This window comes from Simochromis diagramma, unplaced genomic scaffold (assembly GCF_900408965.1).
Source record: "Simochromis diagramma unplaced genomic scaffold, fSimDia1.1 OVJJ01000293.1, whole genome shotgun sequence".
Lineage (NCBI taxonomy): Eukaryota > Metazoa > Chordata > Actinopteri > Cichliformes > Cichlidae > Simochromis > Simochromis diagramma.
Window position 1 is genome coordinate 14,706,149 of NW_024386801.1, and position 15,027 is coordinate 14,721,175.

The 15,027-nt window shown below is 40.6% G+C and overlaps 1 protein-coding gene across 5 annotated transcripts in view; it reads right to left on the minus strand.

The window, feature by feature from the left end:
* LOC120730005 (CUGBP Elav-like family member 2) overlaps nucleotides 1–14,469 on the minus strand; it is a 32,777-nt gene extending 18,308 nt beyond the window's left edge. The window contains exons 1-2 of one of the 5 annotated variants that reach the window (XM_040026070.1): nucleotides 14,243–14,469; nucleotides 583–779 (exon numbers count right to left, since the gene is read on the minus strand). In XM_040026070.1, the coding sequence (XP_039882004.1) occupies nucleotides 583–779; nucleotides 14,243–14,355 (310 nt within the window). In that variant the 5' untranslated portion in view covers nucleotides 14,356–14,469. Of the gene's footprint in view, nucleotides 1–582; nucleotides 780–3,568; nucleotides 8,431–11,660; nucleotides 12,665–14,242 lie in introns of those variants that run through there. The other 4 variants (XM_040026069.1, XM_040026068.1, XM_040026072.1 and 1 more) reach the window with 4 other exon arrangements.
* Nucleotides 14,470–15,027: the final 558 nt, after the last annotated feature.

The following is a 15,027-nucleotide window of genomic DNA, read 5'->3' on the forward strand; positions in this document are numbered from 1 at the left end:
AAACAAAAGACTGCTTGCATATGAGGTGATCTAACACAAACACAGCTGCACTGCATGTGCAGACAGGCAGTGCATTGCCTAAGTGCTAAAATCTGAAAGCAGATGAGGAGAGAAGGGGGTTTGCACCAACTAAGAGACCAAGTTGTTTTTATCTATGAGCAATGAAGGTTTTCCAGAAAGTTTCACACCTAATTAGTGTCCATCTCTTATTAGAGATGGTATATAGAGTGAAAGTGAACAATAGAGAAACTGAAAGTATCATCTGAGCTTTTCAGTTGTGTCACTTCATTTAAACAGATTGCAATGCACGCCTCAAATACCTGCAGACCTCTGTTAGCATGCTACATGCTATACTAGTTTTCCCCACTAGCAACTGGTGCACTCCTCCTCACATATGGCAAAACAAACAAAACAGGTTTTTAAGATAATCTGGATGGATACATAATCCAATGTTTTCAATTAAAATAAAATTATTATATTCCAGATCGTTTATATTGAAATCTAAATCACTAAGGAGAAATTTTGCCTGCAAGGTAGTAGAACAAATTATTCCTGAAAGTGAACCTTTCACCCAGACTGTACCTTTGCTCTGAGGAGGATTCTGAGTGCGATCACGAAGAATGTTTATCTGGTGCACGGCTCCAAAGGGCTCAAATAGCTCTTTAAGTTCTGTTTCTGACCAGGAGCGGGGGATCTGTCCAACAAACATCTTGATGGAGTCAGGGTCTGGCTGGTCCAAGTGCTCCAGCGACCCGTTCATCTTGCTGCTGCTGCCGTTGCTAAGAAGAAAAAAAAAAAAAAAAAAAAAAAAAAAAAAAAAAAGAAAGAAATGAAAAACAATTTTTGTAATGTGTATGCCAGAGGTTAAACAAATTTAATATCATAATTCAAGTCATTGCAGGCAACCCATACTGCTTCAGTAGGTCACGAAAAGTAAAGGAACAATTACCATTATCTGGTTTAGAACCACTTGCACTCACATCTAAGTACTGTCCGGTTTGGCAGCTAACAATTTAATTTCATTTTCATGCTTAGCTTAAAGGAATGCGTCACATAATGATAAATGGGGATGGGAATTAAGAACAGGTTCTTGCAGAAAACCGGTTCCTAGTAGTCCCATTTCTTGGAATTGTGTGTTCTTCCCATGGATCCCCCTTATCTGCTCTCACACTCACTACAACCAGCTGATTTCTGTTTGCAAGCAGGAAAATAGTGACACTGTCTAGAGCAGAGGTTCCCAAAGTGTGGGGACCGCCCCCTGGGGGGGGGGGGGGAGAGCAGTACGAAAAAACTAAAAAGAACCCTTGGACACTGCTAGCATCATTGACAGGTTTTTGACGGGGCTCCCACACAAACGGAAAGCTGGAGATGAAGCATCGCCAAATATGTTTCCAAACCAACTTCCTTCCAAGCCAAATGCTAGAAAATGTGATGAAGCACATCTTCCCTTTGGCTTCACCTACACAAGTGCCAAGGTAGGTCTCTGTGACAGAATTAGTTTCCCTTGCGTCGGGAGCACGTGCTGGGCTCTTCAAATCACGGACAAACAGTATCCCACATTCTTGATTTTTAGTTCACAAACACTTCTTGTAAAGACTAACTACTCCTGACATTTTGGAGATGTTAGCTCTTTATACAGTAAAGTTACAGTGGGATCCAAATAATATCAGGCTGATCCTGCCACGATTTGTTCCCCCAGTTCAAATCACAGACTAACAGTATCCCACAGTTGTTTATGTTTTTGAACCCATTTTGCACAGAGAGGCATTTTTAGAGAAATGTATCGATAGCAATGTTGAATATTATTACACGGGGGGGGGGGGGGGGGGGAAGCACCACGAACATTTTTCATGTAAAACAAAGGGGGGGGGGGCAGCAAAAAAGGTTGGGAACCACTGGTCTAGAGGATGGATATACACTTTTTTTTTTTTTTTTTTTTTTTTTTTTAAATTGCACGAAAGGACAAGATAAATGGTGGACAAATGTATGCAGGACTGAAATAACTGCATAATACTGCTAACACAACTTTGGTTCTTTGCAAGCATCTGCCAAAACAGCATGCTATTGCTAAGCTAGCCAAGAACCCATAGTGAAAGCCGAGTGAATACCTACCCCAGCTGCCAGACCCTTAGCTTCAACAGGCAACAAGCACATGAGCAGCCTCCCTTTCTACCCGTTCACGTTTCTAAAGCAGAATCACTTTGTATTCTATTAAGAGAAAAATCTTAGAGATGTGCCCTCATTACAGATTTGTATTGGTGTGTGGGGTTGTAGCCTCAGGTTTGTATTGTTAAATGGTGATTATGAAACATTAAAATAGCTGAAATGCACTGAGTAACATGAAAGTAATGTAATCAGTAGTATAACAAATTACTCTCGGGAGTAATTAAGTAATGTACTGCATTACTTTTAAGAAAAGTGTTCTGTGTAATATGTGTAACAATGACATTTTTGAGTAAAGACTCCAACACTGAATACAAAGAGGAAATACCTCTTTGAACATTTGACCCACATCATGTAATTAAGTTGCATGAATGTAATTTCTTTATTGCTGCTTAAGCAACGGTTTTCACTCTCAAAACTGAGCCAAAGAGAACCTGATGACAATTGATAAGGAATCTAATTAGTGATATCGATAGTGGAATTGCTAAATTCTTATCAATTCCCATCCCTACAATAATTATCTAATGCAAATTTTAGAGTGGCACAGAAAGGGCCTGAGCAAATGATCAGCTTCAATGAGTTATTCTTCCAGCAAAAAGGCAACGATGTCACAATAGTGCCAGTAGTTCAGGCAGATTTAAACAGCCATAATGCTGCTTTCTTCTAGAGGCTGAAGTTTAGAAAGTCACTAAGGTCATTTAATTTAGAAGCACGTGACAGGATATTCTTGGCGCCAACTGTTAGATGGCGCACATACACCATGTATGTATATCTGTTTATAGTTTTTTTTTTGTTTTTGTTTTTTTTTTTTTAAAAGGAAAGAAAAAAAAAAAAAGTAGTGACACCATCTCTTTTATTTTTTTTTAAACATTCACCTAAACATACTGAGACAAAACAAAGATTTAATAAATAGGTTACACTGTGTTTTTATTTTTTTTAATAAATAACTAAAAAAGTGTGTATTGCATTTTCAGAATTCCTACCAACAAGTCAAATGATTTTGCAGTGTGACCGTTTAAACACGCGTTTACTCAAGTGCAAGCTGAAACAATATATCATTTACAAGTTATTGCCAGCTTCTTCTGGGGAAAGCTTTGGGGACAGAGAATCAATACCCACCAGTGTACCTGTGACTAGAGCATCTTTGTCTCACTCTCACACAGAATCAAACACACAAACTGTTCCTGACAGGGGTAGAGGCGCTGGAAATTATGAATGAGGGTGAAGTGACAGCCCTTCACAGGAAAAGAAATAACTTGCAACAGGTTAAGACTTCCAACGCACACTACAGATATGTAATATTTCAAACAAAGAAAAAAAACAAAAACGACAACACCGTGGTACTAATCTCACAAAAAAGTATATGAATGTTTGCACATTTAAAATAACTATTTTACACACAAACCTCTGAACACGAGTCATCCATCTCTTGCAAAATGAGCCCAGCCGTTCAGCAGAAACACCAAACTCCTTGAGGGACTTAAATGACATGCTAACAAATCACACTTCTGCTCGTGTTCCTCCCGAAATCCAACTCCACACCTCCAAATTAGCCCTTGCCCCTTCCCTCTGAAGGCTTTCAATACATTTGAATGATGACAAACAAAATTTTCCCAGAGAAAAAAACAACAAAACAAAAACAAAAAAAAAAAAAAAAAAAAAAAAGCTACTGAAACAAAAACCTCTTCTCCAAAAGAGGGGATTGTGGCCCCTCCCACTAGCATGTAACAGCTACTCAAAAACAGCACCGCAAAGCTCTAAACTTCCAAGAATCGGTGGTTAGCAGGCCGAGATTTTGCAGTGCATCTCCTCCTCAGGCGCTTTGGCGATGGTACAGAGAGTAACCTACAGCTTCTTTGCCACAGCAGGGGAACAATCACATATTGTTCCCCCATGCCGGAGAACACTATTCACCGTTCCTCTGCGGCACAATGGACCAAGTCATACAGACGCACTGGAACACGTCGAAGGCTACGTCTGCTAAGGCCACAGTACTGGTGTGTGACACCATTTGTCCATTTCTGCCAGTGGCATTCCGACGCCATTTTGCCATAGGCACTTTGCTCAGATCTCACAGCACAGAGAAAACCTCACTTGAAAATACTGGATTTGTGTCAGAATTCAAAAACATGAAGGCTGCATATGACACCGTCTCCTTTACATTCATTAAACTCTCAAAGCCACTGCAGTTGTGCATAGCTCTTCTGCTATGCGACTGTGAGAATACATTCTTCGGGCATGATTCTGCTGCATTTTTAGTATACACATTAGGACATTATTCAAGGAAGTAAAATTCAAGTAAACAAAATCTATTATGAAACTGTCTGCTTCAAAATGATGTTGCATCATACAGCATAACCGAGCTGACAACTGTACAGTCACCTATGAATATTACAAAGGTGACTGCTGCGAACTAAGTATTTACATTTGCACGTATAAACCAGTTTAAAGTGATGTCATATGCTGCAGAGCTGTTTTGCAAAACAAAAACCTGTTGGTATAAACCCCAAATAAACATGTAGCTGATATCCATTCACCGTGGGTCCAATAAGGTCAGAAGAACTGGGGCATTAAGTAAAGACATACCACTGTTGGCATTTTTTCCTAAATGTTTTTTTTGAAAAACAAATACATATTCAAATTTCATCAACTTTACTGTAGTGGGAGCAACACCAGAAAAATCAAGACATTCAGACAGACTTTGTAACTTTAATTACTGCTATCGGTATGACAGGCACAGCAACATTGTTTATACCATGCTAATTAAGGTTGCTCGATTATGGCAAAAATTAAAATCATGATTATTTAACACAATTATGCTATCAGAAAAAAAAATAGCATAATTTTTTCCATTTAAATAGTCATTCAGACAATTTGGGCCCTGGGAGCAGCAAAAAGTGGGGCACTTGAAGACCAAACAAGACCATCCTTGTTAAACCGAATGTGACAATAGGCATTTTAATCCCAATTACCTTGTTTTAATACTGACTGAAAGCCAAACAAAACAGTAACTGGAGTTAAAATTTGATTCATTGGGCAGCTACAGTGTCAAAAATAAAAACGCTTTTAAATGTAGATTTTACAAGGATGTGCCATTTTACAACTTACAAATGGTAAATAGCTCTGAATTTGTCAGAACACCCAGAAGAAGATCATCTATCTTAAGCTGCTCTTTAACCATGTTGTGGACAGAGACAGGTGCAGACACAGATGAGTGGTTATTCCTGTTATACTCCTTTGAACTCCACAAGAAATATGGATGAAGGGTAAACGCAAAGTTGATGCAATGCCACGTACAAAGAGCAAGAGCCACGTGCTCACCTTATGATGACAAAATCTACAGCAAACAAGATTATCTACAGCATATCTACATAAGCAGCTGTGTTTTCCCACTCATTGATCACATCATCCAGCCTGCTTTAGATTACAAAGTGTCAACCTGAACACTGACCACCCCAAGATCAAAAGTTTCTCAGGCTCATTGTACATTTTGATTTGTGTGAATCGCCAAAACTCAAGTTTTTTCAAAGCTACTGCAATTTGGGTGGTGCAGCTGTCAGCCTGCTGCAAAGCTTTTGACAGTTTTGAAGATCTTGGCAAATTAAACAACTTGTTTAACATGCACTGTTGCCATACAGTTTTAAAACAAGTTGGTTGTTGATAGAAGAAAAACATTTTTTCCACTTCTGATTGTGTTGCACAGGTTTAGATTGTGAAAACGGGAAACCATCTTTGTTTGCCGTCTCAAGGTTGCAGCTCAAGTGTAAATTGCACCTATGACGCCATCATCTTCGCTGTTATCTGTGTTTGTTGAGACAAGCAGAGGCTCTGAGCTGAATTTCACTAAAATTTATCAAGTTCAAAACATGCAATATAAGACAACGTTGTGGGTGTTGTTGACTTTGTCATGTAGTGATCCCAAGCCTCAGCAGGCGGACCACCTCAGGTATGTTGTGTGGAAAAATTTAATCAAACTGGGACAAGACTAAATTCAAAGTCCTTCACTGTATATATTCATTTTATTTAATTTACCAAGTACAAAGTTTTATTTTTCTTCTCAGAGTCAAGTTTCTATTTTGATGCCTTTTCAGACATAGTTTCGGTTTTTGGCTGTAACTATAATATGCTAGTTATGTCAGACACTTAAACATTGTATTAAACTATTAGACCTACACAAAATGTCGATACTTTACTCCAAGTGTACCGGTTAAAATAAATACTGCAATTGATTCTGTCAGTACCGCCCAGCTCCGCTCCCAGCACCACCTGCCAGAGTATTCCCAGACGGCAGTGATGAAGTCTTTTGCTGAGCTTCCACAAACAGCCCTGCGTTGTGGCAGCTCGTCGCGCTCCAAGACACCCTGCAGCAGCTGACGAGCCATCCAGAGCCACGGCAGTTGCATGCCCACTGCTGCGCCACCCATAAAAACAGGTGATTTATCTAGACCATGTGTCTGTCCTGTTGGTGAGCTCTGACCGCACAAGTATGCCAGCGACACCTTTTCCTGTGCCCATAATAGAAGGCCAGCCAATTTGCCTGGTTATACTCGTGATTGTGGACATTACTCATTCCGAAACTCTCAGGAGGGTCACAGCAACACCAAATGTCACATGTAGAGTTTTTTTTTCCCCACCATTGCTGATGGAAACCAATCTCACTGCCTGCTATTATCAATCATTAAAAATAAATACCAGCTAACATTTTATCATTACTAGAAAATCACTAACGTGGTACATTCAATGTCAAACCATCACAATGTTGCTTTAATAAAAATATTGATCAAGTCTTACTAAAGACATGTTACAAATTGCCATGAGTCTCTTCCCGTTTGAATGACAGACCAAACTCATTTCATCACCTGGTAATCAGCAGCATGCCACTTTAATACTTTATTGGGGATAAAATAAAGTCAAGGTTCACACAGAACATGCTGCTTCAAAGAAAAAGAAATCAGTCGACTGAAACAGCTGTTTGCTAGTAATACCCTTAAAGAAAAGAAAAAAAATCGTGAGCCGTTTTTTCCTTTTAGGAAACCAGTGGCCTTATAAGCTGATTCAATGAGACACAGAATGCCTCTAATGCCTCAGTAATATCTCTGACAGCTGTCAAGTAGAACACAAAGTCTCTCTCTCGCTCAACTCCATTTATTTTCCCTATCACTACAAAAAAAATAAATAAAGTATAATGAGCCCTGGGAAAAAAATAAAAACTCCTGACGGCTTGAAGATGCAACTTAAAAGACTGGCCACAGACAACAGGATTTACAGAATAACTGTTGTTATCAAAAATCAATATAACTCCTTGTTTTTGGTCCCAAACAAACAAAAAATTGTTTCACAACTTCAAGGCAGAAACAGGAGGACTGTGTGTCATTTGATTTCCATACCAAGTGGCTGACCTAATCAGCACACTGTGGTTCTGATGAGAAAATTATTGAAATCTTTTTTTCTCCTGGCATTAACTCCAATTCAGCTCAAAATGGCCTAATTTCATTGTTGCATTTGCCCTGATGAAGACGGACGTGTTCAATCAGCCTCTGAGTGGGCTGCGTGTTAACAGACGGCCAGCATCTGATGACAAGGCCCGCCCCATTAGCTACATAATCACACCAAGAGTCCCCAGCGGTTATAGATGGCGATGCTAAAGTAAAGCTTGCATGAACAGTCAAAACGAGCAACTACAAACTCTCCTCAGTGTCAGACGGAGCGTCAACAATTAGTCTCAAGTGAAGAGACCAACAGCCAACTAAATGCAGCAATCAAGCGCAATCAATTTGCCTGAATGTGGTGACTTACTCTGACATTCATTACACTAACCTGTAACAGAAAACAGAACAGCTTTGATTAAGATAAAACTCGTTTTAATTATCCAACCTGTTCGTTTTTTTTTGTTTTTTTTTAAATCATCATCATCATCATCATCATCATCAAAATAGAGCATAGAAGGTCGAACACAAATGCACTGCTACTACTGATGTTCCTGCTTACGTGGGATGGGGAATTACCCGTTCAGGGTTCTTCCTTGTTCAAAATGGGCCTCTGAGGAGGAGCGTGTAAGCTCAACCGTTCCACATATAGATAAGGCATTGTTACCTTAAGCTGGGACAAGACCATCTTCCTGTTATTTCTAGCTATCTGATAAACAGTTATCAAAAGCCCATTCTAAAATAATGGTTATTACATTATTTTAGACACAGACCCCCCCGGTTAAAAATGCAGGGAAACCCCCTGGTTACATGAATTTGCATGCATACCCAAGATATCAAGTCATTAATTCTGTTGTGTGATGGTGAAATGGTGCTCCACGTATAACTGAAATGTGTGTACATCAAAAGCACACATGTCAGATTAGTTACAGAATATAGTCACATCAATTTCAGTGGTTAGATCAGGTCACTGACAGTCCGAGTACAACTGCTCATTTTTCAAATTAAAATACTGCAGAAGCTTGGGAGAAAGGTGCCAGCGTTTGTCAGGGCTGTCCCGAGAGATGTCGGAACATGTTTGAACTAACAGATATTTGCCTTGGTACCAGAAATGCTAGTCTGCTTAACTCAGCTTTAGCTTATTTATGTACAAACTAGCCAGATGTCTTTTTGTACCACACTTTAATAAGTGCACAATGCTTTACTTTTTTTTTTTTTTTTTTTAACTGCAACAATAATTGGAGCAACTACTGTACCATTGTGGCCCATACCTTGGTTTGGGGATGGATGAATACGGCTTTTTTGTGTGTTCTCATGAACTAAAAAACAAAAACCACACACGCCATTAATGTAAACATTTCCACTTCAGTAATTGTGGAAATGATCTTGAAACATCACAGCTTTCACTACTATGGTTTAACTAATATTAATAGCACTATCGTTGTACAATATTGCAGACGTGTTTCCGTTTCAGTCTCAGTTTCACCCCTACAGGCTCCAATGGAGAGTTTGCAGAAAATACTGCACATTGAAGAAACAATACTTTAAAACAAGGCTTCCAATTATGCACAAAATTCAAACTTGCACTGTGATCACTGATAAATTATAAGCTAATGATTGATTTATCTAAAGCACAGATACTCAATGCTATGCAAAAGATGAGGGTTGTACCAAATGAGGGTTGTAATTCTCAAATGCCTTTAATCTAATCCATTACTCTAACTAATCCCATAGTTTTCTGCTTAAACAGACCTCTTACCTCTTTGTTAATCACTTCAGAGCCAACTACTGATAGAGTCATGGCCCTAGTGGGTGACTGTGGTCTTATGCAACTCACTCTGTGCCTCAACGTCTTTTGTTTGCAAAGCTTGCAGAAGAATTTGCTCAACCTTCGATCACACCACCCCACAGTGGAGATAGAGGATCTCACTGAGTGTTTTGTGGCTCCAGGACAGACAGGCTTGCAGTTACTGTCATGCTAAGGCAAGCAGCAACAGCAGCAAAAAAAAAAAAAAAAAAAAAAAAAGGAAAAGTAACAATCCAGATCAGAGTGGTCCTTCTTTTGGCCTTTAACATCTGGCTACAAGGGCATTCATCCACCAGCACCCTGACAGCAAGGAGAGTGAACAATTGGCCCGAGCAGCCATCCAACTCAGCGCCAAGATCCGAGACTTCACACAGATCAACAACTCCCTGACCGCAACAAAAAGGGATCACTGTGACACTTAGCTAACTGACATAGCACTATGGCAGCGTCAGCTGCCAAAGGATCATGCTTAAGCCCCGAAAGCCATTCTCGCTGTCAACAATTAGACAAAAATCAATCAACTCAGTCAAGATGCAGTCAACATAGTCACAAAAGACAAACAAAAAGAAGAAGAGAGGAAAAAAAAAAAAAAAAAAAGGCTGAACTGGTTATTTCTTATCATATCCCTGGTCATTTTCCTTTGGCACAAGCCCAGAATGGATGGAGGGAAATTTATTTAGTGGGGGAAAACCCCTTACAATATTCACACATTATTTTACACAAGAAAACAGGATATCAAAAAGGTGGAACTACAACGACCACTGTCACATAAATGGCCATTGATCCTCAGTATATCAGTTTAGTTTATATAACACACAAAGCCACAAATGTAAATATTTGCAGTTTACTGGCACGTTTAAAAAGTTTCTAAAAGCTTAAAAGGCCACTTAATATGAAGCGTTTTACAACCCAATCAGCAAATCATTTAGAAATAGTGCAACATTTTAGACTAGAAGCAAAAATATTTTCTTGTTTAATCTTTTTAATTTATAGTTTGCTCTAGAGCAAAAAACACAACAAGCAAAGGATAACGTGATTAAAACATTTAAAGAATCCTTGTTCAGCTGTTGAGTTTCCTCATTTGTGAGACCATGCAATAACAGCCATTTTGTTGCAAACTACAGAGAGCATTGCTGGAATTGCAAACATTTAAATGTTAAACAGTGTCGTAAAGCAGGCGGTGATTTTGGAAATGTTTTTGTCAAACAGGATTAGCTGACTTTGTGTCGATACTACTTTCGGGGTGGGGAGTTATATATGGACCTCTGTACTTTATAAATACCTTTCCTCCCACTTGTTTACATGCCCCGTCACAAGATTTCCATTAATGGCTCAATAATGTAGCAAACCACGTGTTTTCTATCGTTAAGTCAGCACTCTATAACCAACATGGACGGGAGGAGGGGGGTACAAATGCATGTGAGCTGCAGCTAACCATGTTAGCAGGCTCGGCTGCTAGCAAGAGACACAGGGAGGGACCGGGAGTAAGTGTGCCGTATCCTGCCTGCAAACAGGCTCACGCACGCTGCTGGACTTTAGAAACTGAAGTCACATTAGTAACGGCTTGGCAACGACATATAGTGTTATGGAACTTTAAAGCAACTTCTCACACTTCGTCTGCTAAAAGCGCTTGTTTTCAAAACCCGACAATTGATCGTCTAAACATCAGTTTGTTTCGATCGACCGCACTTCAAATGAGAATTTGATCAGCTGTAACGAAGTAACCCGAAGTCAGAGCAAAAACAAACAACCAAAAAATATGTCTGTACAATTAATGCAACGTAAAGGGCACAAAATGGGCATCATGTTTATTTATTTGCATATTTTTTAAAGCTACGTGGTTTCTTTTTCTGGACTGATACTGAACGTGTGATCTCCGGAAGCACATGTCACTTGACTATTGTAGCGCGCCCAAGCGTCGGGTACCGCTGTTAGCAAACTGCGTTTCCACTCAAAGTGACGAGATAAGAGATTAGCAGCAGGGCCACACTTTACTTAACTGCAATTTATTGTGGTCACATGCCTGTATTACCCAAGTTAAGCTAGCAACTTAAACTCCAGGTGAGCGTATCCTCACCGCTTGCGTGATTAGCAACGTTAGCATCCCAGTTTGCTCGTTTAGCTAGCGTTAGCTAACTCTCAACTAGCCCTCAACTGTTTTGTTCGCCTCGCCTGCTTAAAAAAAATAAAAATGCCAGTCGGTGTTTACGATGTTGAAGAGGCGAGGCGAGAACTCGGCACATGTCTTTAGCTGATTTACTTACATTGTGTCGCTCGAAGTCATTAACCGACTTTCGGTGAGAGGGAGGAAATCCAGGTTGTACGCCGAAGTCATGCTCCAAAAAAAAAAAAAGAACAACACACACACAGCGTCTAAACAACGAAAAGCGACGTCCACTCAACTCCTGTGAGACGGCGAGAAGACGAAGCAGAGCAGGTGCTGGGAGGGGGCGTCTTCTTTAAAACTGCAGAGAGGGAGGGAGGGAGATATATAGAGAGAGCGCGAGGGCACCGGTATCCGCCTTATTCCTTCCTTCTTGTTTCTCTCTCTCTCTCTCTCTCTCGCTGTCTCCGAGCGAAATAAATTCAGGCGAGCCGCCGTCAACACTGCACACCGAGCTGCAGCAAAGCAGAGGCGTGGCCTCGTCAACAAAAGTCCGAAAGACACGCTGCGTGTTGCTCAACAATCTAAATGCCCCTATCTAAATGACTGCAATGTCCCTTTAGAGACCACACGTGGTGCCCTATGGAGAGTTTACTAACCTGTTTTCTAGTTTACGATCTTTTATCTGCTCTAGCATCGCCATTGCATTCCAATAATGACCCACATTCTGCAACCCTTTTACAAAAAAACGTATTAATCAGATCATGTCGAGCCTTATTGTGAAATGAGTCTATCTGAGAATGAATCAGTGATCTAATAATCACAATTGGTGAGCGATTTAAAATGTTTAAATATAGTATCCAGGACATTACTATCAATCACACTAATGCCACTCCTGTTTCCATATCTTCCCAGCACTCTAAATTAGGCAACCGGGCCTTTTGTTTTTATTGGATTACTTAAATAAATAAGGTTATTTCCAGGTTGTTTATTGCCTTGCACTGCAGATCGGTCCATAAATCAATTCCCAGTCAAAAAGTTAGATGGGTAAAAATGTAGCTGTTCTTGTCTGCCTTCATCCATTCTTCCCTTCAGGGTCATAGGTCATATTCCCCCTTTGTGCTGGACTGTTATCTCCTAGAAGGTGGGGAGAGGGGGGAGGGGGAGCCTATCTTCCTTTGTTGTGCCGGACTTACAAGGTGAGGCCTCTACACGTGGAGGGAAAGGTAAACGGGCGGGGGGGTGGGTGGACTGTTGTCAAGTGCTGTTTGAGAGACGAGTTGGGGGGCTAGCCTAATTATCAAACCACTCATTATTGCTTCAGCAGCTGCACAGTCCTAAAATATTATTCATAGTGAGCATTAAGAAACATCCTATTTATGAAATCCTACTTAATCCCTGTATCCATAGCAATTTCAAGGCAACCTGGCACCAGTGTCGGGTCTGCTCTATTAAACAGTGCCTGAAAGAGGCTTGTGTGCATAATGTGATAATGCAAACTCTTTTTCCATAAGTGCGGACGAGCCCACTGTGCAACATGCATCACCTTTAGCTTAAGGGGCTGATATAAAAAGGTACGCTAAACCTCTCTGAAGATTCGGGTTTCATTAAGACGGAGGCATCTGCAGCATCCAACACATTTCAGCTGTGTTGGTATGTACTATTTGTTTTTTCTAAAAAGATGTTTAATAGATTGGATTTTACATGCCTAGTGTCATGTCTAGTTGCTGGCACCTTCTAATACTAGACTGTCTTTCTTAATCTCAGATGATTACTACTCTAATCCTATCATAATCCTCCACATGTGCCATCCTTTTGTTGTTTACATCAAATGTTTTCTCCCTCATGCAGTGGGAGCTGAAGAGCCCACTCACCCAGCATTTAAATGTGCACCTTTTCGTGATAAAAAAAAAGTACAAGGTGTAAAAATAGGCCAGCTTCAACTAAAAACAAAAAAGAGGCCACATCGTGTGTTTTTAAGCAGGACGCCTTTAACTTGAAAGTGCACTTATTCTTAGCTCTGCCTTTCATGAAATCATTTGTCGAATGGCCGACCAGCTGAAGTGCTCTCAAAATGGAGAGAGTGAACTTCATCTTATCTTTCCTTTGCAGAGGAAATCAACTGTTTCAGGATGTACTAAATAAATATAGCGCTGCCTTATCAGTGTAAAGTTCCACTGAATGTATGCAAATGCACATGTAAATGTTTCCTTTTCTTGCATTTAAAGATAATTGATATCTTCAGTTGTGTTTGACTGGCTCAGCACAGTGAGGCCTGGGCAGTTTTCAGCAGACATCCAGTCACTCGTACTGCTCTTCTTCAGTGGGGCGTGCAGTTCGAAGGCAAACACCTACATCACTGACACCTCCACCTTTTTTCTTAAACATTTATATTTCATGCAAATCTACAATTCCTTGAGGAAGTTTGAAAAAATAAAGAAGGGAGGTACATTTTTATTCAATTTTAGTGATACATCTTTTTTGGGAAGTTGAGGAGACATAAACTATAAAATGCGTTCAATTTAAACATTGCTTCTAGATTCCTGTTTAAAAAGAAAACCATATAGGCGCACCAGAGGAACACTACCCTGCCCACAGGCACACTCTCACAGCATGGGAGAACGACTCAGCTGGAAACAATACATCCTATGACAATATCCAGCCCAGACAAAGAGGCAGTCCAAATACGGGCTGCTCCACAAAAGCTAGCCCAAATTTGAATGAGGGGCCAACCCAACGTACCTCATAGGCAGGTCCTCATTCCTGACTGAGATCCCGGCCGCAGAGGGGGGACAGCGCATGCTGTTGGCATACAGACTCTGCACCAGGGCCAGCTCAGAAGAGTGTTCCAACATCGGTGCTCTGGAAAAATCCACCCGGTGTAACGGACACTTTCTTCTCTTTCCCTCTTTCCTCGGTGTGTCTCTCTCCCTTTCTGTGTCTCCCGCCCACTCTTTCTCCTTGGTTTAGTGCAGCAGAGCGGCGCCCACCCCCTTCGCTGGCTGTGGTGGCTGAAATAATCCTCTCTGACAGCTCATCGTGCGCTAATGCATTGTGCTGCCTGCGGCAGCGCAGTTTGCAGGCTGTAAAGCTGTGTCCACAGCACTCTTCGACTAATTGACACCCATATTAGGGAAACTTCAGAAAATTGGACATGGATGATTTATTCCCATTGTCACACTAGAGGAAATTAGATGAAACATCAACACAGTTGACACAGAATTTCATTCTGTTCCAGTCCTGATTTTGTAGCATGTTTTTTTCTCTTCTTTTTTTGGATTTTGCCATGTAGTTCAGTCAGTGAACTGCTCTAAATAAAAGCCTAAACAAGGCCAACTGGTTGATCAAGCCTAGCATCCTACACCTGCGCCCACCACAACTCATTTTATCAATAAATGCTCTGTCTGAGCACCTGCAGATACTAGAGATAAACAGTATAACCACTCTCCAGGCAGTGAGAGCATGTGCATATCACACCATGCATGAGTTGTCTGGTTACCGACCTGTTTGTGACAGCGAGAGCGCTT